At 52.3% G+C, this 27,221-nt stretch overlaps 1 protein-coding gene across 1 annotated transcript; it reads right to left on the bottom strand.

Moving 5' to 3' along the window:
- Positions 1 to 16,059: 16,059 nt before the first annotated feature.
- On the bottom strand, positions 16,060 to 20,318 carry LOC132834630 (perforin-1-like). Its single transcript, XM_060853526.1, has 2 exons — positions 20,196 to 20,318; positions 16,060 to 18,022 (listed from the first exon to the last, which is right to left on the bottom strand). Exon 2 carries the CDS (start codon positions 18,000 to 18,002, stop codon positions 16,272 to 16,274), a length of 1,731 nt encoding a protein of 576 aa, XP_060709509.1. The 5' UTR covers positions 18,003 to 18,022; positions 20,196 to 20,318; the 3' UTR covers positions 16,060 to 16,271.
- Between the last annotated feature and the right edge of the window lie 6,903 nt (positions 20,319 to 27,221).

The following is a 27,221-nucleotide window of genomic DNA, read 5'->3' on the forward strand; positions in this document are numbered from 1 at the left end:
ACCGTGGGGTGGGGGGGGGGTGGGACACTGAGACACCCGTGGAGTGGATTCTCTCCTCCTCTCTCCCCCCCCCGCCCCCCCCCCACACACACACACACACACACACACACACTCTTTGTGGGGGGGAGGGGGGAGTTGGGGCATTAGCTGACAGAAGGACACTAATGACACGCCCACGCTGAACACTAACCGTCCCCCCCCCCGGCGAGCAGTGAGATCGTGTGGGGGGAGGTGGGGTGGGGAGTGACCTGAGGTGGGGGGGATCAGTGCGACTCAGGGTGGGGCGGGTGGGGAGCGGGCACCTTTCTCTCCTCGCCCCCCCCCCCACCCTGACAACAATGCCCTGCCCTCCGGGATATCAGGCTGTCACCTCTCGCCAGGGGGGGCAAGCTTGTAGACTGCAGCGGGTGGGGGGGAGGACGGGGGTGGTGGTGGTGGAGGTTTGGGGGGGGAAGCCCATCAGGCTGGCTGCAGCACCATCTCCCTGTCCCAAAGGCGTTTTTGACCTTTGACCTATCTGGGCTGACTTGATTTAATAAATCCACGTGTGCGCTGGGTTTGTACTTGGTGGTGTGGGTGGAGGCAATAAACGTCAGAAATTGGTCTCGTGTGTCCACATCCTGTAAGGAAGTTGCTGGCGTTTGCAAATTCGTATCCACCCACACCTTCCCGTTCGCCCCTTTCTTCTCGACCAAGCCCATCCCACCCGCTCGACAAACCCGAAACAGGCTAAACGCCCAAGGGGTTGAGTTTATTGAAAAATCTAAGATTACACAAATGCGTGCGGAAACTGGTGTGGATTTTGCTGTTTGTGCGCTGCGCGTCCTGGCGTGCGTGGAAAAGCGTTTCATTTTAATCGCGCAAAGCCTCCGGCCTTGCGAGAGAATGACAACGCCGCTCTCAACCGTCTTGAGTAAGGCGCTGCAAGGGTCTGGGCAAATGGACCGTGGTGATTGAGAGTGAAAGGGTCAGACCACGATGCGATGGAGGACATGGGTGGCAGTGCCCAAGTGAGGTGTGAAGGGCAGGCCCAGGGTAGGTGCCACCACGCAGGTGGGGGGGATGCAGCTGAAGGTGTGGGAGTGATGCCTACCGGGGTTGACCAGCTCCTGGAATCCAGCCTCTGCAGTTTTGTTTTTTGGATCTAACCACAGCAAAGTCTCTTCGAAGGATGCCCACTCTGAGGAAGTTCCCTGCCAATCCTGAAGGAGGGTTGCACCCGGAATGTCGATGCAAAATATAGTAACCACCTACCCCACCCCTCAACTCGCTGCTCTCCACGGGCATGTCCAGCAGGCGCTTAAATGTCCCCAATGACTTCGCTTCCACCACCACTGCAGGCAACGCCTTCCATGCGTTCACAACCCTCTGTGTGAAGAACCGACCTCTGACATCTCCTTTATACCTTCCTCCTAATTCCTTCAAACTATGGCTTCTCTTACCAGTCAATCCTGCCCTGGGGAAAAGTCCCTGGCCATTGACTCTATCTATTCCTCTCGTTATTTTGTCCACCTCGATCAGGTCTCCTCTCTTCCCCCTTCTCTCCAGAGAGAAAACTCTGAGCTTATTCAACCTTTCTTCATAAGCCAAGCCCTCCCGTCCAGGCAGCATCCTGGTAAACCTTCTGTGCACCCTCTCCAAAGCCTCTGTGTCTTTCCTATAGTAGGGAGACCAGAACCAGACACAGTATTCCAAGTGTGGTCTCACTAGGGACTTGTAGAGCTGTAGTAAAACCTCACAGGTCTTCAACTTGATATGCATGTTAACGAAAGCTAAAACACCATGTTTTCTTAACAACCCTATCCACTTGGGTGGCAACTTTGAGGGATCTATGTACTTGCACACCCAGACCCCTCTGTCTCTCCACACTGCCAAGAATCCTGTCTTTAATCCTATATTCAGCACTGAGTTCAGCCTTCCAAAATGCATCACTTCGCATTTATCCAGGTTGAACCCCATCTGTCATTTCTCAGCCCAGCTCTGCATCCTGTCTGTGTCGCGCTGCAGCCTGCAATAGCCCTCTACACTATCCACGACACCTCCAACCTTTGTGTCATCGGCAAATTTACTAACCCACCCCCTCAACCTCCTCATCCAAGTTATTTTATATAAACCACAAGAGCAGAGGCCCAAGAACAGAGCCCAACAGGACCCTACTCAACACTGTCTTCCAGGCAGAATACTTCCCATCAAAACCACTCTCTTCCTTCTGTCAGCCAACAGGACCAGATGGAAGACAAAGTGGGTATTTTCCGTTAAGAGAAATGAACTAAATTAGATTCCCTACGGTGTGGAAACAGGCCCTTCGGCCCAACCAGTCCACACTGACGCCTCTGAAGAGTAACCCACCCAGACCCATTTTCCCTCTGACTAATGCACCTAACACTTAGGACAACTTAGCAAGGCCAATCCACCTGACCTGCACGGTATTTCACTGCTGCCTCACAGAGCCAGGGATCCAGGTTCAATTCTAGTTTCCTCCGGGTGCTCCAGTTACCTCCAACAGTCCAAAAATGTGCAGGTTAGGGTGGATTGGCCGTGCTCAATTGGTTGTAGTGTTGGGGTGAAGGGGCAAATATAGGGGAATGGGTCTGGGTGGGTATGCTCTTCGACGGGTTGGTGTGGACTTGTTGGGCCGAAGGGCCTGTTTCCCCACTGTAAGTAATCTATCTTTGGACTGCGGGAACGAAACCGGAGCACCCGGAGGAAACCCACACAGACGCGGGGGAGAATGTGCAAACTCCGTGCAGACAGTTGCCCGAGGCTGGAATCGAACCTGCCACTCTGGCGCTGTGAGCTAGCAGCACTAACCGCTGAACCCCTCAACATTCCGAGAGAAAGATGAAAAAAAACGAAAGCAGTTTTTGCCAAAACCGCCGACAGAGGAAGAAGCTGAGTTGAGCCCCGAACGCTACGATAGAGGACCCTCGATTAACTTGCTTTTGGACTGTCCGAACGAGGTCCCAGTGCTCGACGAACTGTTAGCCGCCACTAGATTAAGCGAATGAAATACTCCCCGTCCGTGTCCTTCGGACATTCGGGATGTTAAAAATGAAGCATTAATCAGGCAATAGAGACAGTCACGTACTCAAGTGGATGAGCAAGGAGTTGTGGTCTCTCCATGAATTACCAATAGACCTTCACTTGGAAGTAAGGACAACTCAAGGCAAAACACACAAACATTTTTACGTGCATGAAGACAGGGTTGACGTTTACCCAGACGTGTCCGCTGGTTGGGAGAAAGTGGGAACTGGAGATCGGAGTGGGATGCTGGAAAAGCACAGCAGGTCAGACGGCATCCAAGGAGCAGAAGAATCGACGTTTTGGACGTAAATTCCGATGAAGGGCTTTTGCCCGAAACGTCGATTCTCCTGCTCCTCGGATGCTGCCCGACCTGCCGTGCTTTCCCAGCACCACACTCTCAACATCAGGTAGAGTCGTACAGATGTCCAGCATGGAAACAGACCCTTCGGTCCAACCCGTCCATGCCGACCAGATATCCCAACCTTATCTAGTCCCACCTGCCAGCACCCGGCCCATATCCCTCCAAACCCTTCCTATTCATATACCCATCCAAATGCCTCTTAAACGTTGCAATTGTACCAGCCTCCACCACTACCTCTGGCAGCTCATTCCATACACGTACCACACTCTGTGTGAAAAAGTTGCCCCTTAGGTCTTTTTTATCTGTTTCACCCTAAACCTATGCCCTCTAATAATCTGGACTCCACAACCCCAGGGAAAAGACTTTGCCTATTTACCCTATCCATGCCCCTCATAATTTTGTAAACCTCCTTAAGGTCACCCCGCAGCCTCTGACGTTCCTGGGAAAACAGTCCCAGCCTGTTCAGCCTCTCCCTGTAGCTCAAACCCTCCAACCCTGGCAACGTCCTTGTAAATCTTTTCTGAGCCCTTTCAAGTTTCACAACATCTTTCCGATAGGAAGGAGACCAGAATTGTACACAATATTCCAACAATGGTCTAACCCAATGTCCTGTACAGCCGCAACATGACCTCCCAACTCCTGTACTCAATACTCTGACCAATAAAGGAAAGCATACCAAACGCTGCCTTCACTATCCTATCCACCTGCGACTCCACTTTCAAGGAGCTATGGACCTGCACTCCAAGGTCTCTGTGTTCAGCAACACTCCCTAGGACCTTACCATTAAGTCCTGCTAGGATTTGCTTTCCCAAAATGCTTTTATCTGAATTAAACTCCATCTGCCACTCCTCAGCCCGTTGCTTTGCTCATCTGAAGGAAATGGGTTGGTTGATGATAGACTTTTGGCCTCCTGCACTATATCCATGTCCTGAGGATACCTTCAGTTGCTGAAGGCATTGCTGCTGTCCCTAGGCTCCCTGGCACATTTCCACCATTTCCCTGCACCTTCATTGCTATGACTCGAGTGACAATAACCCCTGGGATGACTAGATGCATCGGTCACAGCTCCAATGAGCCTGTGTAGGGAATCTCAGAAACCGAACAGGCCCTTCACAGTGTAAGCAGTCAGAATTTGCAGCACGCACAAATAATAGTTTGACCTGCACCCTTCAGACCCATTCCCATATTTGAGGCGCCTCATACAACAGTCTAAATTGATTACCTACGACAAAAGTGTGAGTTGTAGGCCATAATGAATGTGGCAACTAGATTTCCAGATACCTTTCCGTTACACAGTAGCATGGTTAAAAGGATTGCAGTAGAGTCACTCCATTTTTTTTAAGAGATACAGAGTACCCTCAGAAATACAATCAGATCAAGGGTCACATTTTACATCAAAATTATTCAAGGAAGTTATGGTTAACTTCGGAATAAAGCAATTCCAATCCAACTGCGTACCATTATGGATCACAGGGAGCACTCGAACGCTGGTAACAAACTTTAAATACCACATTGAGGGCTTCAAGTTAATGCTGCCCAGAGGATGAGGATAAAGAAATTCCAGTGTGCGGTTTTGCCATTAGGGATGCACCGAATGAATCAACCATTTGAATTAGCTTTCAAGCATGAGATGAGAGGGCCACTGAAATAAATTCAGGAGAAATTGGTGAGTCAGAGTTCAAAAATCACACATTTGGAGAGTGTGTCAAATCTTAAGGAAAGCTTAAATAGACCAGGTGAGTTACCTAGATCGTATTTAAAAGTAGGACAGCATATGATGACACGGGTAGAAGACAAGAATTCCAAAACTCATCATTTTGATAGTAGCGATAAAATGTTAGTGTTCATCCCAGTGGTAGGTGAATCTTTCAAGGACCAGGTTTAGTGGGCCTTTGCAAATCGAGTGAGGAGGATTAGTTACAAAGGAAGGCAGCTAAGAGGAAATCTCTTCATGGGTGAATATGCTGAAAAGGTAATTCGAAAGGGAAGGAAAGAATGTGTCACTGGGTACAACCCAGAGTGAATAATCAAGTTGAGATGATTGTGAATTGGATATTTCTCAAATTGAGCCGGGCAATGTGCAGGTTCTCAAAAATCGGGGTAAATTACTGAGTTACCTTCAGAGGAAGACAAATGTCACCTGGAATTACATGGGGAGATATGTAGAAATCACTGGGCGATACTAACCTGATTATGTAAGACATAGAGAAAGGAAATGCTGTTCCAATTAAGCAACATCCTTATGAACTAAACCCTCTAAAATTGACGCAGGTTCAAAAGAGATTGAAGGCATGCTCAAAGACAACAGAATCGAGTGAGTTGCAGTGACTGGAGCTGATCCCCCTACAGGAATGGTTCCAAGTGGGCTATTGCAAAGTGTAAACCCCTCTGCGAATTTAAACCAACACACAAACTCACCTCTGTTCAATCTCGAGGGGCGAAGAACTGCTCCAGATTTCACTATTTAATGTAAAAATTAACCATTTTTTAAGTCCAACAGAGAACATTACAACCATTATTTACAACTCCTCTCTTTTAAACCTATCTTTTACCTCCTCCTCTACAATACTGGTCTGATTTTTTTTTTAAAAACCCCAATTAAGATTTCCCCCAAAAAAAAATCATGTTTTAAAACCAGTCAGCTTTGTAGATTCTCCACTGGGTTTTCTCTTCAATGTTCTGCTGCGCACCTTTTCTTTCAATGGACAGGTCCCCTCCGTAGAGTCACCCACCCAGACCCATTCCCCTCTGACTAATGCACTAAACACTATGGACAATTCCCCACGGCCAATTCACCTGATCTGCACATCTTTGGATTGGGGGAGGAAACCAGAGCATTCAGAGGAAGCCCATGGGGAGAGCATGCAAACTCCACACAGTCGCCCGAGGGGGGGAATTGAACCTGGGTCCCTCGCGCAGTGAGGGCAGGAGTATGAGCCACTGTACCGTCCCTTTCACAGAACTATTTGGTTAGCAGTCTACACTTGTTGGTGCTTGGCAGTTCTCCCCCGAACAGTTAAAAAATGTCCGGTAATATACCCCAAAACATCGGATAATTTCATTGGATTAATGCCGTCAAAACACTCAATTCAAATTCAATTGGATTTTTGGTATCCGGGGCATAACTTTTCAACTGATTGATCAAATTTGTTTTTGTTCCAGGGCAACGCAACTCCAGTTATTTGTTTCAACCAAGTGTTATACCTTAACTTTTTTCAGAACTCTCTGTGCTTTCGATCAGTCTCTCTCACGTTCTCTCTTAAAGATACCGTACTCACCTACACCTTCATAACAAAACTCAATGCAGTTACAAAATCATATGCAGACCCTGGTTCACGCTTGGAAGACTGCACTGAGACGGCACGTTGAAACGCGTGTAGTCGCTCAGGCAGCATCCGAGGAGCAAGGGAATCGCCGTTCACGACAGAACAGGCAGGATGCAAAGTTACAACTTTATAGGATATTGATTAGGAGGATTGCGTTCAATTCTGATCCCCCCCATTACAGGAAGGATGTGGAACCTTTGAAGATGTTTGACCAGGACACTGCCTGGATTAGAGAGTATGAGCCAAAAGGAGAAGCTAGAAATTCTCTGGTTGGTTTCTCAGGAGTGACGGAGGCTGAGGGGAGATTTGACGGAGAAAATTATGAGACGCACAGATAGGGTTGACAGAATTTTTTTTCCTCCCCCTCGAGTTGAAATGTCAAAGAGTCACAGAGATGTCCAGCACGGAAACAGACCCTTCGGTCCAACCCGTCCATGCCCAGACCCAGATATCCCAACCCAATCTAGTCCCACCTGCCAGCACCCGGCCCATATCCCCCCAAACCCTTCCTATTCATATACCCATCCAAATGCCTCGTAAATGTTGCAATTGTACCAGCCCCCACCACATCCTCTGGCAGCTCATTCCATACATGTACCACCCTCTGTGTGAAAAAGTTACCCCTTAGGTCTCTTTTATATCTTTCCCCTCTCACCCTAGACCTATGCCCTCTAGTTCTGGACTCCCCCACCCCAGGAGGAAAAGACCTTGTCTATTTACCCTATCCATGTCCCCCTCATGATGTTATAAACATCTATAAGGTCACCCCCGCAGTTTCCCCCACCCCAGGGGGAAAAGACCTTGTCTATTTACCCTATCCATGTCCCCCTCATGATGTTATAAATCTCTAAAAGGTCACCCCTCAGCCTCCGATGCTCCAGAGAAAACAGCCCCAGCTTGTTCAGCCTCATACTCTCCAATCCTGGTGACATCCTTGTAAATCTTTTCTGAACCCTTTCAAGTTTCACAACATCTTTCCGATAGGAAGGAGACCAGAATTGCACGCGATATTCCAACAGTGGCCTAACCAACGTCCTGTACAGCCGCAACATGACCCTCCCAACTCCTGTACTCAATACTCTGACCAATAAAGGAAACCATACCAAACGCTGCCTTCACTATCCTATCCACCTGCGACTCTACTTTCAAGGAGCTATGAACCTGCGCTCTCTTTGTTCAGCAACGCGCCCCAGGACCTCACCATTAAATGTATACGTCCTGCTAAGATTTGCTTTCTCAAAATGCAGCCCCTCACATTTATGCGAACTAGAGTCCACCTGCCCCCAGGCCAGGCAACATCTGAGGACCAGGAGCATCGAAGTTTTGCAAAAGCCCTTCACCAACGGTGGAGTGGAGAGAGGAGAGAGAGAGAAAACAGCAGCAAGAGAGCAAAGGGAGGATGAGAGGAATGAGGAAGGAAAAAGTGAGAAAGGGGAGGATGGGAATCAGAGACAGTGGGGATGCATCTGTGATAGCAGCGAGAAAGAGCGGGGGCAGAGGAGGGAGAAGAATCAGAAAGGGGTGAAAGTGGAAGAGAGGGAGAGGAGGGAAAAGGTCAGCGAGAGAGGGAAAGGGTGACAGTGAGAAAGAGCATATCTGTGAGAGAGTGAAATACTCATTGTCTGTGTCCCTTACTCTCAGTGAGAGACAAGTGTGGAGAGACAGTGAGGTTGTGACAATGAGAGAGAGAGAGAGTCATTGTGCATGTGCACGCATGCACGCAAAACAGAGATAATGATTGTGGGGATGTGTATAGATGTGTACCAGATATAGGCTATGAATGAGTGTGTGTGAGAGACACAGAGGCAGTGTGTGTGTGTGTGTGTGTGTGTGTGTGTGTGTGTGAGAAAGAGAGACAGAGGCAATGAGTGTGTGTGTGTATGGTGTGCATGTGTGTGAGAGACAGGCAAATGTGTGTATGTGAGAGAGAGAGACAGATGCAGAGTGTGTGCACTTGTGAGGGGCAATGGTTATGTATGTGTGTGAGAGAGAGTGAGTGAGACGACGTTGTGTGTGTGTGTGTGTATGTGTGTGTGAGTGAGACGACGTGTATGTGTGAGAGTGAGTGAGACGACGTGTGTGTATGTGTGTGTGTGTGTGTGAGAGTGAGATGACTGTGTGTGTGAGAGAGAGTGAGACGACATGTGTGAGAGTGAGTGAGAGGACGTGTGTGTGTGTGTGTGTGTGTGTGTGTGAGAGAGAGTGAATGAGATGACGTGTGTGACTGAGTAAAACGACGTGTGTGTGTGAGAGAGTGAGACGATGTGTGTGTGTGAGAGAGTGAACACAATCTCAATGGACCCCTACCCTTTGAGGAGAAAGTGAGGTCTGCAGATGCTGGAGATCAGAGCTGAAAATATGTTGCTGGAAAAGCGCAGCAGGTCAGGGAGCATCCAAGGAGCAGGAGATTCGACGTTTCGGGCATAAGCCCTTCATCAGGAATGAGGAGAGTGTGTCCAGCAGGCTGAGATAAAAGGTAGGGAGGAGGGACTTGGAGGAGGGGCGATGGAGATGTGATAGGTGGAAGGAGGTCAAGGTGAGGGTGATAAGGTGAGGGTGATAGGCCGGAGTGGGGTGGGGGCGGAGAGGTCAGGAAGAAGATTGCAGGTTAGGAAGGCGGTGCTGAGTTTGAGGGATTTAACTGAGACAAGGTGGGGGGAGGGGAAATGAGGAAACTGGAGAAATCTGGGTTCATCCCGTGTGGTTGGAGGGTTCCCAGGCGGAAGATGAGGCACTCCTCCTCCAGCCGTCATGTTGTTATGGTCTGGCGATGGAGGAGTCCAAGGACCTGCATGTCCTTGGTGGGGTGGGAGGGAGAGTTGAAGTGTTGAGCCACGGGGTGGTTGGGTTGGTTGGTCCGGGTGTCCCAGAAGTGTTCCCTGAAGCGTTCCGCAAGTTGGCGGCCTGTCTCACCAATATAGAAGAGGCCACATCGGGTGCAGCGGATGCAGTAGATGATGTGTGTGGAGGTGCAGATGAATTTGTGGCGGATATGGAAGGATCCCTTGAGGCCTTGGAGAGAAGTGAGGGAGGAGGTGTGGGCGCAAGTTTTACATTTCCTGCGGTAGCAGGGGAAGGTGCCGGGAGTGGAGGTTGGGTTGGTGGGGGGTGTGGACCTGACGAGGGAGTCACGGACGGAGTGGTCTTTGCGCAACGCTGATAGGGGAGGGGAGGGAAATATATCACTGGTGGTGGGGTCCGTTTGGAGGTGGCGGAAATGACGGCGGGGGTGAGGACCAGTGGGGTTCTGTCCTGGTGGCGATTGGAGGGGCGGGGCTCAAGGGCGGAGGAGCGGGAAGTGGAGGAGATGCGGTGGAGGGCATCATCGATCACGTCTGGGGGAATCTGCGGTCCTTGAAGAAGGAGGCCATCTGGGCTGTGCGGTGTTGGAAACTGGTCCTCCTGGGAGCAGATGCGGCGGAGACAAAGGAATTGGGAATATGGGATGGAGTTTTTACCGGGGCAGGGTGGGAGGAGGTGTAGTCCAGGTAGCTGTGGGAGTCAGTCGGTTTATAGTAGATGTCTGTGTTGAGTCGGCCGCCCGAGATAGAAATGGAAAGGTCTAGGAAGGGGAGGGAGGAGTCTGAGACAGTCCAGGTGAATTTGAGGTCGGGATGGAAGGTGTTGGTGAAGTTGATGAACTGTTCAACCTCCTCGTGGGAGCACGAGGCAGCGCCGATACAGTCATCGATGTAGCGGAGGAAAAGGTGGGGGGTGGTGCCAGTGTAGTTGCGGAAGATGGACTGTTCCACATATCCTACGAAGAGACAGGCATAGCTGGGGCCCATGCGGGTGCCCATGGCAACTCCTTTAGTTTGGAGGAAGTGGGAGGATTGGAAAGAGAAGTTATTCAGGGTGAGGACCAGTTCAGTCAGTCGGAGGAGGGTGTCAGTGGAAGGGTACTGGTTGGTGCGGCGGGAAAGGAAGAAGCGGAGGGCTTTGAGTCCTTCGTGATGGGGGATGGAGGTGTACAGGGACTGGATGTCCATGGTGAAGATAAGGCGTTAGGGACCGGGGAAGCGAACATCCTGGAGGAGGTGGAGGGCGTGGGTGGTGTCCCGAACGTAGGTGGGGAGTTCTTGGACTAAAGGGGACAGAACCGTGTCGAGGTACGCGGAGATGAGTTGGGTGGGGCAGGAGCAGGCTGAGACAATGGGTCGGCCGGGGCAGTCGGGTTTGTGGATTTTGGGCAGGAGGTAGAAACGGGCGGTGTGGGGTTGTGGGACTATGAGGTTGGAGGCGGTGGATGGGAGATCCCCTGAGGTGATGAGGTTATGGATGGTCTGGGAGATGATGGTTTGGTGGTGGGAGGTGGGGTCATGGTCAAGAGGGCAGTAGGAGGAGGTGCCCGCGAGCTGGCATTTGGCCTCAGCGGTGTAAAGGTCAGTGCGCCAAACTACCACCGCGCCTCCCGTGTCTGCTGGTTTGATGGTGAGGTTGGGGTTGGAGCGGAGGGAGTGGAGGGCTGCACGTTCCGAGGGTGAGAGGTTGGAGTGGGGGAGGGGGGTGGACAGGTTAATGGGTGGCAGTTGGCTATGAAGAGATGGAGGGCGGGTAAGGGACCAGCGCGGGGAGATGGTGGGTAAGGGACCAGGGGGAGATGGTGGGTAAGGGACCAGGGGGAGATGGAGGGTAAGGGACCAGGGGGAGATGGTGGGTAAGGGGTCGGGGGGAGATGGTGGGTAAGGGACCGGGGGGAGATGGTGGGTAAGGGGTCGGGGGGAGATGGAGGGTAAGGGACCAGGGGGAGATGGTGGGTAAGGGGTCAGGGGGAGATGGAGGGTAAGGGACCGGGGGGAGATGGTGGGTAAGGGACCAGGGGGGAGATGGTGGGTAAGGGACCAGGGGGAGATGGTGGGTAAGGGGTCAGGGGGGAGATGGTGGGTAAGGGACCGGGGGGAGATGGTGGGTAAGGGGTCGGGGGGAGATGGAGGGTAAGGGACCAGGGGGAGATGGTGGGTAAGGGGTCAGGGGGAGATGGAGGGTAAGGGACCAGGGGGGAGATGGTGGGTAAGGGACCAGGGGGAGATGGTGGGTAAGGGGTCAGGGGGAGATGGAGGGTAAGGGACCGGGGGGAGATGGTGGGTAAGGGACCAGGGGGGAGATGGTGGGTAAGGGGTCAGGGGGAGATGGAGGGTAAGGGACCGGGGGGAGATGGTGGGTAAGGGACCGGGGGGGAGATGGTGGGTAAGGGGTCGGGGGGAGATGGTGGGTAAGGGACTGGGGGGTGGGGGGGGGAGATGGAGGGTAAGGGTGGGAGTTAGGACCCGGGGTGGGGCTGGAGCTGGAGCTGGAGTGGGGGCGGAGTTAGGCGAGGGGGCGGAGTTAGCCCCGGGATGGGGGGACGGAGATTGGCGAAGGGGCGGGGTCAGGGGCGGGGACCGAGATCGGCGCGGGGGCGGGGTTAGGAGCGGGGGCGGGGTTAGGCACGCGGGCGGGGACGGAGATCGGCGTGGGGGGTGGGCTGAGGCATGATGACGGTTTTAGGCGCGGGGGCGGGGTTAGACGAGATGACGGTGATCGGCGTGGGGGCGGGGTTAGACGAGATGACGGTGATCGGCGTGGGGGCGGGGTTAGACGAGGTGTCGGAGATCGGCGTGGAGGTGGGGTGAGACGAGGTGGCGTTGATCGACGTGGGGGCGGGGTTAGACGAGGTGACGTTGATCGACGTGGGGGCGGGGTTAGACGAGGTGACGTTGATCGACGTGGGGGCGGGGTTAGACGAGGTGTCGGAGATCGGCGTGGGGGCGGGGTTGGGCTTGGAGTCGGAGATCGGGGTGGGGTCGGAAGTGACGTCACGGCGGGCGGCGGTTGGTGCCGAGCACGTGGTTGACGGCGCCCCGAGGCCGGTGGAAGGTTCTGGAAGAGTCGAGGAGCCCGGAGCCCGGAGCCTGTGGGCGGTGAGTGCAGGGACATTACTGCTAGTTACCGTCTGTAATTACCGAGTTACTGATAGTTACCGTCTGTAACTACTGCTAGTTTACCGTCTGTAACTACCGAGTCACTGCTAGTTACCGTCTGTAACTACCGAGTTACTGCTCGTTACCGTCTGTAACTACTGCTAGTTTACCGTCTGTAACTACCGAGTCACTGCTAGTTACCGTCTGTAACTACCGGGTTACTGCTCGTTACCGTCTGTAACTACTGCTAGTTTACCGTCTGTAACTACCGAGTCACTGCTAGTTACCGTCTGTAACTACCGAGTCACTGCTAGTTACCGTCTGTAACTACCGGGTTACTGAATGTTTACCATCTGTAACTACCGAGTTACTGCTGGTTACCGTCTGTAACTACCGGGTTACTGCTAGTTACCGTCTGTAACTACCGAGTTACTGATAGTTACCGTCTGTAACTACCGGGTTACTGAATGTTTACCATCTGTAACTACCGAGTTACTGCTGGTTACCGTCTGTAACTACCGGGTTACTGCTAGTTACCGTCTGTAACTACCGGGTTACTGAATGTTTACCATCTGTAACTACCGAGTTACTGCTGGTTACCGTCTGTAACTACCGGGTTACTGCTAGTTACCGTCTGTAATTACCGAGTTACTGATAGTTACCGTCTGTAACTACTACTGGTTTACCGTCTGTAACTACCGAGTCACTGCTAGTTACCGTCTGTAATTACCGAGTTACTGAATGTTTACCGTCTGTAACTACCGAGTTACTGCTAGTTACCGTCTGTAACTACTGCTAGTTTACCGTCTGTAACTACCGAGTCACTGCTAGTTTACCGTCTGTAACTACCGAGTTACCGATAGTTACCGAGTTACTGATAGTTACCGTCTGTAATTACCAAGTTACCGCTAGTTACCGTCTGTAATTACTGATAGTTTACCGTCTGTAATTACCGAGTTACTGAGAGTTACCGTCTGTAATTACCGAGTTACTGATAGTTTACCATGTGTAATTTGCCCTCCTTCACCACAGACTCACTAGACCCCTACCCTTTCCCATTCTCCTCATTCTACACTGTCTCAATGGGGCGTGTCGGAGGGTGGGTTGTGCAGGTGGACGGGGCGTGTCGGAGGGTGGACGGGGCGTGTCGGAGGGTGGGTTGTGCGGGTGGACGGGGGGCGTGTCGGAGGGTGGACGGGACGTGTTGGTGGACGGGGGTGTGTTGGTGGATGGGGAAGGGGTGGTCAGGGGGTGCGCGGGGTTCCTGGTTGAAGAAGTAGACACGGAGGCGGAGGAAGAATTGCTCGATGTCTCGCCGCGTGTTGAGCTCATTAACCCGAGAGCAAAGGGGGATGAAGCTGAGGCCTCTGCCCAGGACTGATCTCTCATCCTCAGACAGGGGGAGGTCTGCAGGGAGAGTGATAATACCGCAGGGTGGGAGCTAGGACTTGGGGTGGGGGCTGGAGCTGGAGCTGGGGGCGGGGGCGGAGTTAGGTGCAGAGGCGGAGTTGGGCAAGGGGGCAGGGTTAGCCCGGGATGGGGGCGAACGGAGATTGGCGAGGGGGCGGGGTTAGCCCGGGATGGGGGGGACGGAGATTGGCGAGGGGGCGGGGTTAGCCCGGGATGGAGATTGGCGAGGGGGCGGGGTTAGCCCGGGATGGGGGGGACGGAGATTGGCGCGGGGGCGGGGTTAGCCCGGGATGGGGGGGGACGGAGATTGGCGCGGGGGTGGGCTGAGGCATGATGACGGTTTTAGGCGCGGGGGCGGTGGAGGAGACGGTCGTGGGGGCGGGGTTAGACGAGATGACGGTGATCAGCATGGGGGCGGGGTTAGGCATGGTGACGGATATCGGCGTGGGGGCGGGGTTAGATGAGGTGTCGGTGATCAGCATGGGGGCGGGGTTAGGCATGGTGACGGATATCGGCGTGGGGGCGGGGTTAGATGAGGTGTCGGTGATCAGCATGGGGGCGGGGTTAGGCATGGTGATGGATATCGGCGTGGGGGTAGGGTTAGATGAGGTGTCGGTGATCGGTATGGGGGCGGGGTTAGGCATGGTGACGGATATCGGCGTGGGGGCGGGGTTAGATGAGGTGTCGGTGATCAGCATGGGGGCGGGGTTAGGCATGGTGACGGATATCGGCGTGGGGGCGGGGTTAGATGAGGTGTCGGTGATCAGCATGGGGGCGGGGTTAGGCATGGTGATGGATATCGGCGTGGGGGTAGGGTTAGATGAGGTGTCGGTGATCGGTATGGGGGCGGGGTTAGGCATGGTGATGGATATCGGCGTGGGGGCGGGGTTAGATGAGGTGTCGGTGATCAGCATGGGGGCGGGGTTAGGCATGGTGACGGATATCGGCGTGGGGGCGGGGTTAGATGAGGTGTCGGTGATCAGCATGGGGGCGGGGTTAGGCATGGTGATGGATATCGGCGTGGGGGCGGGGTTAGATGAGGTGTCGGTGATCAGCATGGGGGCGGGGTTAGGCATGGTGATGGATATCGGCGTGGGGGTAGGGTTAGATGAGGTGTCGGTGATCGGCGTGGAGGCGGGGTTGGGCTTGGAGTCGGAAGTGACGTCACGGCGGGCGGCGGTTGGTGCCGCGCACATGGTTGACGGCGCCCCGAGGCCGGTGGAAGATTCTGGAAGAGTCGAGGAGCCCGGAGCCTGTGGGCGGTGAGTGCAGGGACATTACTGCTAGTTACCGTCTGTAATTACCGAGTTACCGTCTGTAATTACCGAGTTATTGATAGTTTACCATGTGTAATTTGCCCTCCTTCACCACAGACTCACTAGGCCCCTACCCTTTCCCATTCTCCTCATTCTACACTGTCTCAATGGACCCTGGCCCTTTCCCATTTGCCCTCATTCACCACAATCTCAATCGACCCCTACCCTTTCGCATTCACCTCCATTCACCACAATCTGAATGGACCCCGACCCTTTCCCATTAACCTCCATTCACCACAATCTGAATGGACCCCCACCCTTTCCCATTAACCTCCATTCACCACAATCTCAATGAACTACCCTTTCCCATTTGCCCTCACTTACTGCAATTCAATGGACCCCCACCCTTTCCCATTTGTCCTCATTCACCACAATCTCAATGGACCCCTACCTTTTCCCATTCTCCTCCATTCAACACAATCTCAATTCAGCCCTATGCATTCCCATTTGTCCAGATTCACCACAATCTGGATGGACCCCTACTCTTTCCAGTTCAACTTTATTCACCACCATCTCAATGGACCACGACCCTTTCCCATTCGCCCTCATTCACCACAATGTCAATGGACCCCTCCCCTTTGCCATTCACTTCCATTCAACACAATCTCGATGTACCCCTACCCTTTTCCCATTCACTCCCGTATTACGCATTACCAGTGCCCAGCCTCTCATCACTTTACAGGCCCAAGTGCACCCATGCGGACGAATCATATGACACAGGCTAAATGGCAAAGAGTTGGATTTATTGAAAAAAGTGTAAGATTACACTAATGCTTCGGTTTTGATGCCTGTCGCTGCACATCTGAGAGTATTGCGCAGATTACGTGCTTGGATAAAGCTTCAAAGCATTTCATTTTAACGGCGCGGAGCATCCCCCCATCGACTGAGGGTTATGGCACATGTAGCCAATGATTCGGGGCAGAGCGAGGTGCGGTCAGGGGAAGTAGATCCCTGGGAAGGCTGGTTCATTGGGTTTGGACAGGATTGTGTCGAGGTGGAGGGTGTCGTTGCTGGTTCCCAAGTACGGAGTGAACAGCGTGCTGCCAGGGTTGGGCATGTAGGCCTGGCAGGTGGGACCGCCCAGGTAGGGGCCACAGGTGAAAGTGTATTCGTAGGTCACCTTGCCGTACTTGAGGTTGCAGGCCTTGTTGTGGGTGCCAGAGGTCAGGCGGACGTTGCACTTGCCCAGGAAGTCATCACTTTTGATGACGTCCCGGTCCCAGGCCTCGATGATCAGATCGTGCCCGGTCCCAGCCTTGACCTGTCCCAAATCCAGGTGAGCGTTCCAGGTGGGATTGTTGTTGTTTGAGACGGTGACGGTCCTGTCTTGCGTATGGCCATACTTGACCAGCACATAGCCGTCGGTGCCTGAGAAGACATCACCCCAGAGGTCCCTGCCCTCCCGGACTGTGACCACCAGGCGGCCGAACCCCTTCCCTTTGGGACAGCAGTTCCGGTCCACGTAATTGTCCTCGCGGCACAGGCAGGAGCAGCGTTGGCGTGGGTTGGGGTAGGACCCGTGAGGGCACCGATGGCCCGCCCCGCATTTCTGGTTGAGGGCGTTGCCCCTGATGTAGTCGCTCATGTAGCGCCGCAGGTTCTTCTGCTTGGGGTTGCCAGCGGGCAGCAGGTGGTGGAGCGGCGCCAGCGCGTAGCGCACAAGGCCCGGGCGGGTGAGCAGGCTCACCGTCCAGCGGCTGAAGGCCGAGCCATCGCCAGAGAAGAAGAGGTCAACCCCCTGGTGAACCCGGCCCCCCGTCACCTCCGTGTCCCGGTCGCTGAAGGCCTGGTAGACCTTGTTGTAGTGCCCCATGGAGCGCGCCAACTTCTGGCACTGACTAGCATTCACTGAGACCTGTGCCTGCAGCCCTCTCATCTCTTTGGCCTCTAGAGATAGGCAGTCCTTCACCTCCTCGATGCTATAGCCCTGAGACACTGCCTTACATGTCTGAATAGCTGTGACGTCCTTGTAGCGACCGCCCAGCTGCACCGACTTGAGGAAGTGGGTGCCGTAGGTGGCTACCAGTCTCCTGTACAGGTGCTTGTTACGGTCATTCATGACGGTTGGGAGGCTGGAAAGGGAGCGGGCGAACTCTGGTGCCAGGAGAGGCTGATCCTTCACCCGATACTGGTAGTAGGTGCACTGGAACTGATGACTGGTGAAACTGTGATGGTCGCGCCTGGAGTGGCTGGTGCTAAACTCCACCAGCCTGGACTTGGAGCCAGCCAGCACCACGTTAGAGCTGCCTGACTGGGTCCGTACGTCCAGGTCCCCCCGCCAGTCATTGCTGACGGCGGTGGTGGCGGACTTTGCCAGCTCGGCCGCCGAACGGTAGAGCTGGCTGGACAGCGAGGGGGGGCAGGAGCTGAGGGTGTGCCAGTCCACCAGCGAGATGGGCAGCCGCTGGTTGACGTTACCGAGGTGCCCGTTCTGGCAGAGGGTGCAGGTCCCGTTGGCCGAGCGCCAGGCGTTCACGTCGATCACAAAGGCGGCCTTGTTCTGCAGGGTCACCACATCATAGCCCAGCCCCGCCAACCGGGCCCCCGGCACGAAGCCAGCGTTCTGGCACTGGCTGGCGTTGCTGGTCATACAGGCGCTCAGGGCTTCCTGGGAGAGGAGGCAGAGCAAGAGGAAACAGCCCAGTTTCAAAGGCCCAGTTGCCATCTTGGCATCGGTGAGCAGACCTGCAAGAGGAAAAGGAAGCAGTTATGTTGACATGGCAGAGAGAGAGGCTCACCGCCTGGAATCTCCAGCTGACCGCCAATCCGCGCCTAGGCTCCGCATGCCTAGATTGGAATCTATTCAAGGGGTTCAGGGTCTGCTCTGCAGGAGTTGTTGCCACAGCTGCAAGGGCGACGTGGCAGCTTTTGACATATTTATGAACTGTTAAAACCAGGATGCGGATCTAAGTCGATAATGAATATGACAGGTCAATGGGGTTTTTTTAAAAGTCCCCTAAATTAGAGTCATAGAGTCACAGATGTCCAGCATGGAAACAGACCTTTCGGTCCAACCCGTCCATGCCCAGACCGGGATACCCCAACCCAATCCAGTCCCCCCTGCCAACAACTGGCCCATATCCCTCCAAACCCTTCCTATTCATATACCTATCCAAATGCCTCTTAAATGTTGCAATTGCCCCAGCCTCCACCATTTCCTCTGGCAGCTCATTCCATACACATACCACCCTCTGTGTGAAAAAGTTGCCCCTTAGGTCTCTTCTATATCTTTTTCCTGCCCGACCCCACTAAACCTATGCCCTCTAGTTCTGGACTCACCCACCCCAGGGAAAAGACTTTGTCTATTTCTCTTCTCCATAATTTTGTAAACCTCGATATACACCACCAGAACGGTTTGATTAGATACCACTCTCTGAGGTACCTGTTGTTCTGTCTATACAGACCACACAAACCCCTCGATTAGATTCCAGCTGGAACTCCCTCCTGGGTATCTGTTATTCTGTATATAAACCACCCTGAACCCCTCGATCAGATTCCAGTCTGAAAGTCCGTCCCGTGTATCTGTTATTCTGTATATAAACCACCCTGAACCCCTCGAATCGATTCCAGTCTGTAACTCCCTCCCAGGGATCTGTTACTCTGTATATAAACCACCCTGCACTCCTCAATTAGATTCCAGTCTGAAAATCCCTCCTGGCTATCTGTTAATCTGTATACAAACACCCCCGAACCCCTCAGTTAGATTTTAGTCTGTAACTCACTCCCGGGTATCTGTTCTTCTTTATATAAACCACCCTGAACCTTTCGATGAGACTCCAGTCTGTAACTCCCTCCCGTGTATCTGTTATTCTGTATATAAACCAGCCCGATCCCCTGAATTTGATTCCAGTCTGTAACTCACTCCCGTGTATCTGTTATTCTGTATATAAACCACCTTGAAACTCTCGGTTAGATACCAGTCTGTAACTCCCTCCCGGGTCTCGGTTATTCTGTATATAAACCACCCCGAACCCCTTGATTTGGTTCCAGTCTGTAACTCCCTCCTGGTGATCTGTTATTCTGTATATAAACCACCCTGAAGACCTCAATTAGATTCCAGTCTGTAACTCATTCCCGTGTATCTGTTATTCTGTATATAAACCACCTTGAAACTCTCGGTTAGATACCAGTCTGTAACTCCCTCCCGGGTCTCGGTTATTCTGTATATAAACCACCCCGAACCCCTCAATTAGATTCCAGTCTGTGACTCCCTCCCGGGTCTCGGTTATTCTGTATATAAACCACCCCGAACCCCTTGATTTGGTTCCAGTCTGTAACTCCCTCCTGGTGATCTGTTATTCTGTATATAAACCACCCTGAAGACCTCAATTAGATTCCAGTCTGTAACTCACTCCCGTGTATCTGTTATTCTGTATATAAACCACCTTGAAACTCTCGGTTAGATACCAGTCTGTAACTCCCTCCCGGGTCTCGGTTATTCTGTATATAAACCACCCCGAACCCCTCAATTAGATTCCAGTCTGTAACTCCCTCCCGGGTCTCGGTTATTCTGTATATAAACCACCCCGAACCCCTTGATTTGGTTCCAGTCTGTAACTCCCTACTGGCTATCTGTTATTCTGTATATAAACCTCCCCGAACCCCTGAAATACATTCCAGTCTGTAACTCCCTCCCGGGTATCTGTTATTCTGTATATAAACCACCCTGAACCCCTTGATGAGATTCCAGTCCCTAACTAATACCCTGATATCTGTTATTCTCAATAGCACCAATCCGAAAACTCTGCTTTTTCCTCTCTGTACGCTGTATACTGTGCCTTTATCTGCTGATGAGTTTGCCCTCAGTGTTGTATCTATACTTTGTCCTAACTGAGTGCAGTGCTTTGTTTACACGTACCTCAGTGCAGTGTTTCCTGCTGAATTTCTACCCTCACACCAGTCGTGTCTGACAGAGAGTGTGGAGGACAGGGAAGCAAGCCACTTAAGTTGCCTCGCTGTTGTCCATCCCACATTTGCGCATATCTGACGTTGAGAGGTCTCCAACTCTGGGTGGTGTGAAGAGAAGTCACTTTTCTAGAATGTGTGTTCTCAGACTGCAAACGTGTCAGTGACCCCAAGCCCTTCCCATTCACTCCCACTGCTCACAATCCCAATAGACCCCAACCCCTTCCTATTCACTCCCACTGCACATAATCCCAAGAGACCCCAACCCCTTCCCATTCACTCCCACTGCTCACAATCCCAAGAGACCCCAACCCCTTCCCATTCACTCCCACTGCACACAATCCCAAGAGACCCCAACCCCTTCCCATTCACTCCCACTGCACACAATCCCAATAGACCCCAACCCCTTCCCATTCACTCCTACTGCACACAATCCCAATGGAACCCAACCCCTTCCCATTCACGAGGAGAAAGTGAGGTCTGCAGATGCTGGAGATCAGAGCTGAAAATGTGTTGCTGGAAAAGCACAGCAGGTCAGGCAGCATCCAATAGACATTAGGTGCAGGAGTAGGCCATTCAGCCCTTCGAGCCTGCACCTCCATTCAATATGATCGTGGCTGATCATTCCTAATCAGTATCCGCTTCCTGCCTTATCTCCATAAGCCTTGATTCCACTATCTTTGAGAACTCTATCCAACTCTTTCTTAAATGAATCCAGAGACTGGGCCTCCACTGCCCTTTGGGGCAGAGCATTCCACACAGCCACCACTCTCCGGGTGAAGAAGTTTCTCCTCATCTCTGTCCTAAATGGTCTACCCCGTAGTTTTAAGCTGTGTCCTCTGGTTCAGCACTCACCCATCAGCGGTAACATGTTTCCTGCTGCCAGAGTGTCCAATCCTTTCATAATCTTATATGTCTCAATCAGATCCCCTCTCAGTCTTCAAAACTCAAGGGTATACAAGCCCAGTCGCTTCAGTCTAAGTTTCGGGCATAAGCCCTTCATCAGGAATTTCCTGTTCCTTGCATGCTGCCTTACCTGTGCTTTTCCAGCAACACATTTTCAGCCCTTCCCATTCACTCCCACTGCACACAATCCCAATGGATACCCAATCCCTTCCCATTCACTCCAACTGTCCACAATCCAAATGGACCCAAACCTCTTCCCATTCACTCCCATTGCACACATTCCCAATGTATCCCAACTTCTTTCCATTCACTGCCCCTGCACACAATCCCAATGGACACCCAACCCCTTCCCATTCATTCCCTCTGCCCACAATCCCAAAAGAAGCCCAACCCCTTCCCATTCACACCCACTGGACACAATCCCAGTGGACCCCAAACCGATCCCATTCACACCCACTGCAAACAATCGGGGTGCCTCTGTGTCTAGGCCCAGCTTTGTTCAGTGGATACATTGTTAGGGGGTGGATCTGTCCAGGATAACTGCAGCCTTTTACATGATATTCAATTCTCTAACATCTGGCCGCTATGTTTGCCTGCATCTGGAGCCTGGGTTTCATGATTCAGCGGTTAACTTGGCCAATTGTCCCAGCATCCCTTGCTGTTCGGTCAAGTTTGCAATGCAGTCAGAGTTGTTCTCCCAGTTGCAGGTGGCCGTGGGTTTGAAAGATATCGGCAGCTGAGTTTTGGTGAATATTTGGCAACGCATCGTGTAAATGGCAGGCACTGTGCGACTGAGCTCCTATGGTTGGAGGGAGTGGATGCTTCTGGATGTGGTGCTAAACAAATTCAAAACTGAGGTTTGCAGCAGTAGATTCGGTGTGTGTCACTGTGACCGGGACATGTTCAGAAAGCTGTGGGAAATGTGTGAGATTCACATACTGTACGTGTGAAGGAACATCAGGGATAAAGATAGAGACCAAATGTGACAAACTCTGCGATCAAAATGACCAATCACAACGAAATGTGCTTCACAGCCAGCACCATGCCACTCTGAAAGGACTTGCAGAAATTCCCCTCCTTCTCAAGGAGATATCTGTCCACTGACTGGGGTCTCTCAGTCCCATCTCTCTCTCGGGGAGATATCTGTACACTGACTGGTGTCTCCCAGTCCCCTCCCTCTCTCACAGGGAGATATCTATACACTGATGTCTCTCGGTCGCGTCTCTCCGTCTCAGCGGGATATCTGTACACTGACTGGTGCCTCTGAGTCCCCTCTCTCTCTTGGAGATATCTGTACACTGACTGGAGTCTCACTTTTCCTCTGTCTCACTCAGGGAGATATCTGTACAGTGACTGGTGTTTCTCAGTCCCCTCTCTCTCAGGGAGATATCTGTATACTGACTGGTATCTCTCAGTCCCCCCTCTCCCTCTCTCAGGAAGATATCTGTACACTGGCTGGTGTCTCTCAGTCCCCCATCTGGCTCTCTCAGGGAAATGTCTGAATACTGGCTGTTGTCTCTCAGTCCCCCCTCTCTCTCTCTCAGGGAGATATCTGTACACTGACTGGTGCCTCTCATTCCCCCCTCGCTCTCTCTCAGGGAGATATCTGGTGTCTCACAGTCCCCCATCTCTCTCTCGGAGAGATATCTGTGCACTGACTGGTGTCTCTCAGTCCCCATTCTCTCTCTCTCTCTCTCACAAAGAGATATCTGTACACTGACTGGTGTTTCTCAGTCCCTTCTCTCTCTCAGGAAGATATCTGTACATTGAGTGGAGTCTCTCAGTCCCCCATCTCGCTCTCTCAGGGAGATGTCTGAACACTGGATGGTGTCTCTCAGGCCTCTCTCTATCTCTCAGGGAGATATCTGTACACTGACTGGTGCCTCTCATTCCCCCCTTTCTCTCTCTGTCTCTCACAGGAAGATATCTGTACACTGACTAATGTCTGTTAGACCCCTCTCTCTTTCTCTGCGAGATATCTGTCCACTGACTGGTGTCTCTCAGTCCCCTCTCTCTCTCTCTCAGCGAAATATCTGTACGCTGACTGGTGTCTCTCAGTCCCCTGTCTCCCTCTCTCAGGGAGATGTCAGAACACTGGCTAGGGTCTCTCAGTCCCCTCTCTCTCAGGGAGATATCTGTACACTGACTGGTCTGTCTCAGTCCCCTTTCTCTCTCTCAGTGCGATATCTGTCCACTGACTGGTGCCTCTCATTTCCCCCCCCCCTCTCTCTCAGGGAGCTATCTGTGCACTGCTTGGTGTCTCTCAGTCCCCCCACCTCTCTCTCAGCGAGATATCTGTACACTGACTGGTGTCTCTCAGTCCCCCCTCTCTCTCTCAGGGAGATATCTGTACACTGACGGGTGTCTCTCAGTCCCCTCACTCTCAGGGAGATATCTGTACACTGACTGGAGGATCTCAGTCCGCCATCTCGCTCTCTCAGGGAGATGTCTGAACACTGGCTGGTGTCTCTCAGTCCCCCCTCTCTCTCTCAGGATGATATCTGTACACTGACTAATGTCTGTTAGACCCCTCTCTCTTTCTCTGCGAGATATCTGTACACTGACTGCTGTCTCTCAGTCCCCCCCCTCTTTCAGGGAGATACTGTACGCTGACTGCTGTCTCTCAGTCCCCTCTCTCTCGCAGGGAGGTATCTGTATGCTGACTGGTGTCTCTCAGTCCCCCCACTCTCTCTCAAGGAGATATGTGTACACTCACTGTTGTCTCTCAGTGCCCCCTGTCTGTGTCGCTCTCTTCTCGCTCTCCTCGCTCTCTTCTCGCTCTCGCCCTCTCTCAGGGAGATGTCTGAACGCTGGCTGGTGTCTCTCAGTCCCCTCTCTTTCTCTCGCAAGGAGATATCTGTCCACTGACTGGTGCCTCACCGTCCCCTGTCTCTCAGGGAGATATCTGTTCACTGACTTGTATCTCAGGGAGATATCTGGACACTGACTGGTGTCTCTCATTTCACGTTCTCAGTCTCTCAGGGAGATATCTGTCCACTGACTAATGTCTGTTAGACCCCTCTCTTTTTTACTGCGAGATATCTGTCCACTCACTGGTATCTCTCAGTCCCCTTTCACTCTCACGAAGATGTCTGTAACTGACTCGTGTCTGACAGTCCCCCCTCTCTCTATCAGGGAGATATCTGTACATTGACTGGTGTCTCTCAGTCCCCTTTCTCTCTCTCTCGAAGATATCTGTACACTGACTGTTGTCTCGCAGTCCCCACCCTCTCTCTCACCGGGAGATATCCGTGCACTGACTTGTGTCTCTCAGTCCCCTCTCTCTGGCAGGGAGATGTCTGTACGCTGACTGGTGTCTCTCTGTCCCGTCTGTTTCTCTGTCTCTATCTCATCATAATCAGCTCCTTAAGTTTACAAAATTTCCCAAGTCTCTTGTAGATTCAAGAGTGTCTCTTTTTCTGCATCTGTGAAACTGCTTATTCTGTCTGTCTGTCTGTCTGTCTGTCTCTCTCTCTCTCTCTGTCTATCTCTGTCTCTGTCTCTCTCTATCTCTGTCTCTCTCTCTCTCTCTCTCTCTCTGTCTCTCTCAAGAAGATATCTGAACAATGACTGGTGTCTCTCAGTCCCCTCTCTCTCTCTCAGGGAGGAATCTGAACACTGACTGGTGTTTCTCAGTCCCCTCTCTCTCAGGGAGATATCTGTATACTGACTGTTTCTCAGTCCCTTCTCTCTCTCAGGGAGACATTGACTGCAGTCTCTCAGTCCTCCATCTCGCTCTCTCAGGGAGATGTCTGAACACTGGCTGGTGGCTCCCAGTTCCCCCTCTCTCTCTCAGGGAGATATCTGTACACTGACTAATGTCTGTTAGACCCCACTCTCTTTCTCTGCGAGATATCTGTACACTAACTGGTGCCTCTCATTCTCTCTCTCTCCCTCTCTCTCAGGATGATATCTGTACACTGACTGGTGTTTCTCAGTCCCTTCTCTCTCTCAGGAAGATATCTGTACATTGAGTGGAGTCTCTCAGTCCCCCATCTCGCTCTCTCAGGGAGATGTCTGAACACTGGCTGGTGGCTCCCAGTTCCCTCTCTCTCTCTCAGGGAGATATCTGTACACTGGCTGGTGCCTCTCATTCTCTCTCTCTCTCTTTCTTTGCGAGATATCCGTCCACTGACTGGTGTCTCTCAGTCCCCTGTCTCTCAGGGAGATATCTATTCACTGACTGGTATCTCTCCGGGAGATATTTGTCCACTCACTGGTGTCTCTCAATCCCCTTTCTCTCTCTCGAAGATGTCTGGTGTCTAACAGTCCCCCCCCTCTCTATCAGGGAGATATCTGTCCACTGACTGGTGTCTCTCAGTCCCCCATCTCTCTCTGAGAGATATCTGTACACTGACTGGTGTTTCTCAGTCCCTTCTCTCTCTCAGGAAGATATCTGTACATTGAGTGGAGTCTCTCAGTCCGCCATCTCGCTCTCTCAGGGAGATGTCTGAACACTGGATGGTGTCTCTCAGTCCCCTCTCTCTCAGCGAGATATCTGTACACTGACTGGGGTCTCTCAGTCCCCCCCATCTCTCTCAGGGAGATATATGTACACTCACTGGTGTCTCTCAGTGCCCCCTGTCTGTGTCGCGCTCTCTCTCGCCCGCTCTCGCTCTCTCGCAGGGAGATGTCTGAACACTGGCTGGTGTCTCTCAGTCCTCTCTTGCTCTCTCTCAGGGAGATATCTGTACACTGACTAGAATCTCTCAGTCCCCTTTCTCTCTCTCTCAAGGAGATATCTGTACACTGACTGGTGTCTCTCAGTCCCCTCTCTTTCTCTCGCAAGGAGATATCTGTCCACTGACTGGTGCCTCACAGTCCCCACCCTGTCTCTCACCGGGAGGTATCTGTACACTGACTGGTGTCTCTCAGTACCCCTCTCTCTCAGGGAGATATCTGTACGCTGACTGGTGTCTCTCTGTCCCGTCTCTTTCTCTGTCTCTATCTCATCATAATCAGCTCCTTAAGTTTACAAAATTTCCCAAGTCTCTTGAAGATTCAAGAGTCTCTCTTTTTCTGCGTCTGTGAAACTGCTTATTCTGTCTGTCTGTCTCTCTCTCTGTCTGTCTCTCTCTCTGTCTGTCTCTCTCTCTGTCTGTCTCTCTCTCTGTCTGTCTCTCTCTCTGTCTCTCTCTCTGTCTGTCTCTCTCTCTGTCTGTCTCTCTCTCTGTCTGTCTCTCTCTCTGTCTGTCTCTCTCTCTGTCTCTCTCTCTGTCTGTCTCTCTCTCTCTCTGTCTCTCTCTCTCTCTGTCTCTCTCTCTCTCTGTCTCTCTCTCTCTCTGTCTCTCTCTCTCTCTGTCTCAGTCTCTCTCTGTCTCAGTCTCTCTCTGTCTCAGTCTCTCTCTCTCTCTGTCTCTCTCTCTCTCTGTCTCTCTCTCTCTCTGTCTCAGTCTCTCTCTGTCTCAGTCTCTGTCTCTCTCAAGAAGATATCTGAACAATGACTGGTGTCTCTCAGGGAGATATCTGTATACTGACTGTTTCTCAGTCCCTTCTCTCTCTCTCAGGGAGGAATCTGTACATTGACTGGAGTCTCTCAGTCCCCCATCTCGCTCTCTCAGGGAGATGTCTGAACACTGGCTGGTGTCTCTCAGTCCCCTCTCTCTCTCTCAGGGAGATATCTGTACACTGGCTGGTGTCTCTCAGTCCCCTCTCTCTCTCTCAGGGAGATATCTGTACACTGACTGGTGCCTCTCATTCCCTCTCTCTCTCTCGCTCTCTCTCTCTCTCTCTCTCTCAGGATGATATCTGTACACTGACTAATGTCTATTAGACCCTTCTCTCTTTCTCTGCGAGATATCTGTACACTGACTGGTGTCTCTCAGTTCCCCTCCCTCTCTCTCTCTCTCGCTCTCTCTCAGGGAGATATCTGTACACTGACTGGTGTCAGTGTGGACTTGCGGGGACACACACACACACACACACACACACACACACACACACACACACATACCCACAGACACAAACACTCACGCAGACACGTGCGCACACGCACGCACATACACACACACGCACACAGACACATCATTATTTCTTTCTGTCTCTCTCTCTCTCTGCGTCTCTGTCTGTCTCT

The sequence above is a fragment of the Hemiscyllium ocellatum genome, chromosome 41, assembly GCF_020745735.1.
Source record: "Hemiscyllium ocellatum isolate sHemOce1 chromosome 41, sHemOce1.pat.X.cur, whole genome shotgun sequence".
Classification (NCBI taxonomy): Eukaryota; Metazoa; Chordata; class Chondrichthyes; order Orectolobiformes; family Hemiscylliidae; genus Hemiscyllium; species Hemiscyllium ocellatum.

Bases quoted from the DNA above. Each gene is read 5' to 3' on its own strand.
- LOC132834630 (XM_060853526.1), bottom strand. From the start codon at position 18,002: ATGGCAACTGGGCCTTTGAAACTGGGCTGTTTCCTCTTGCTCTGCCTC.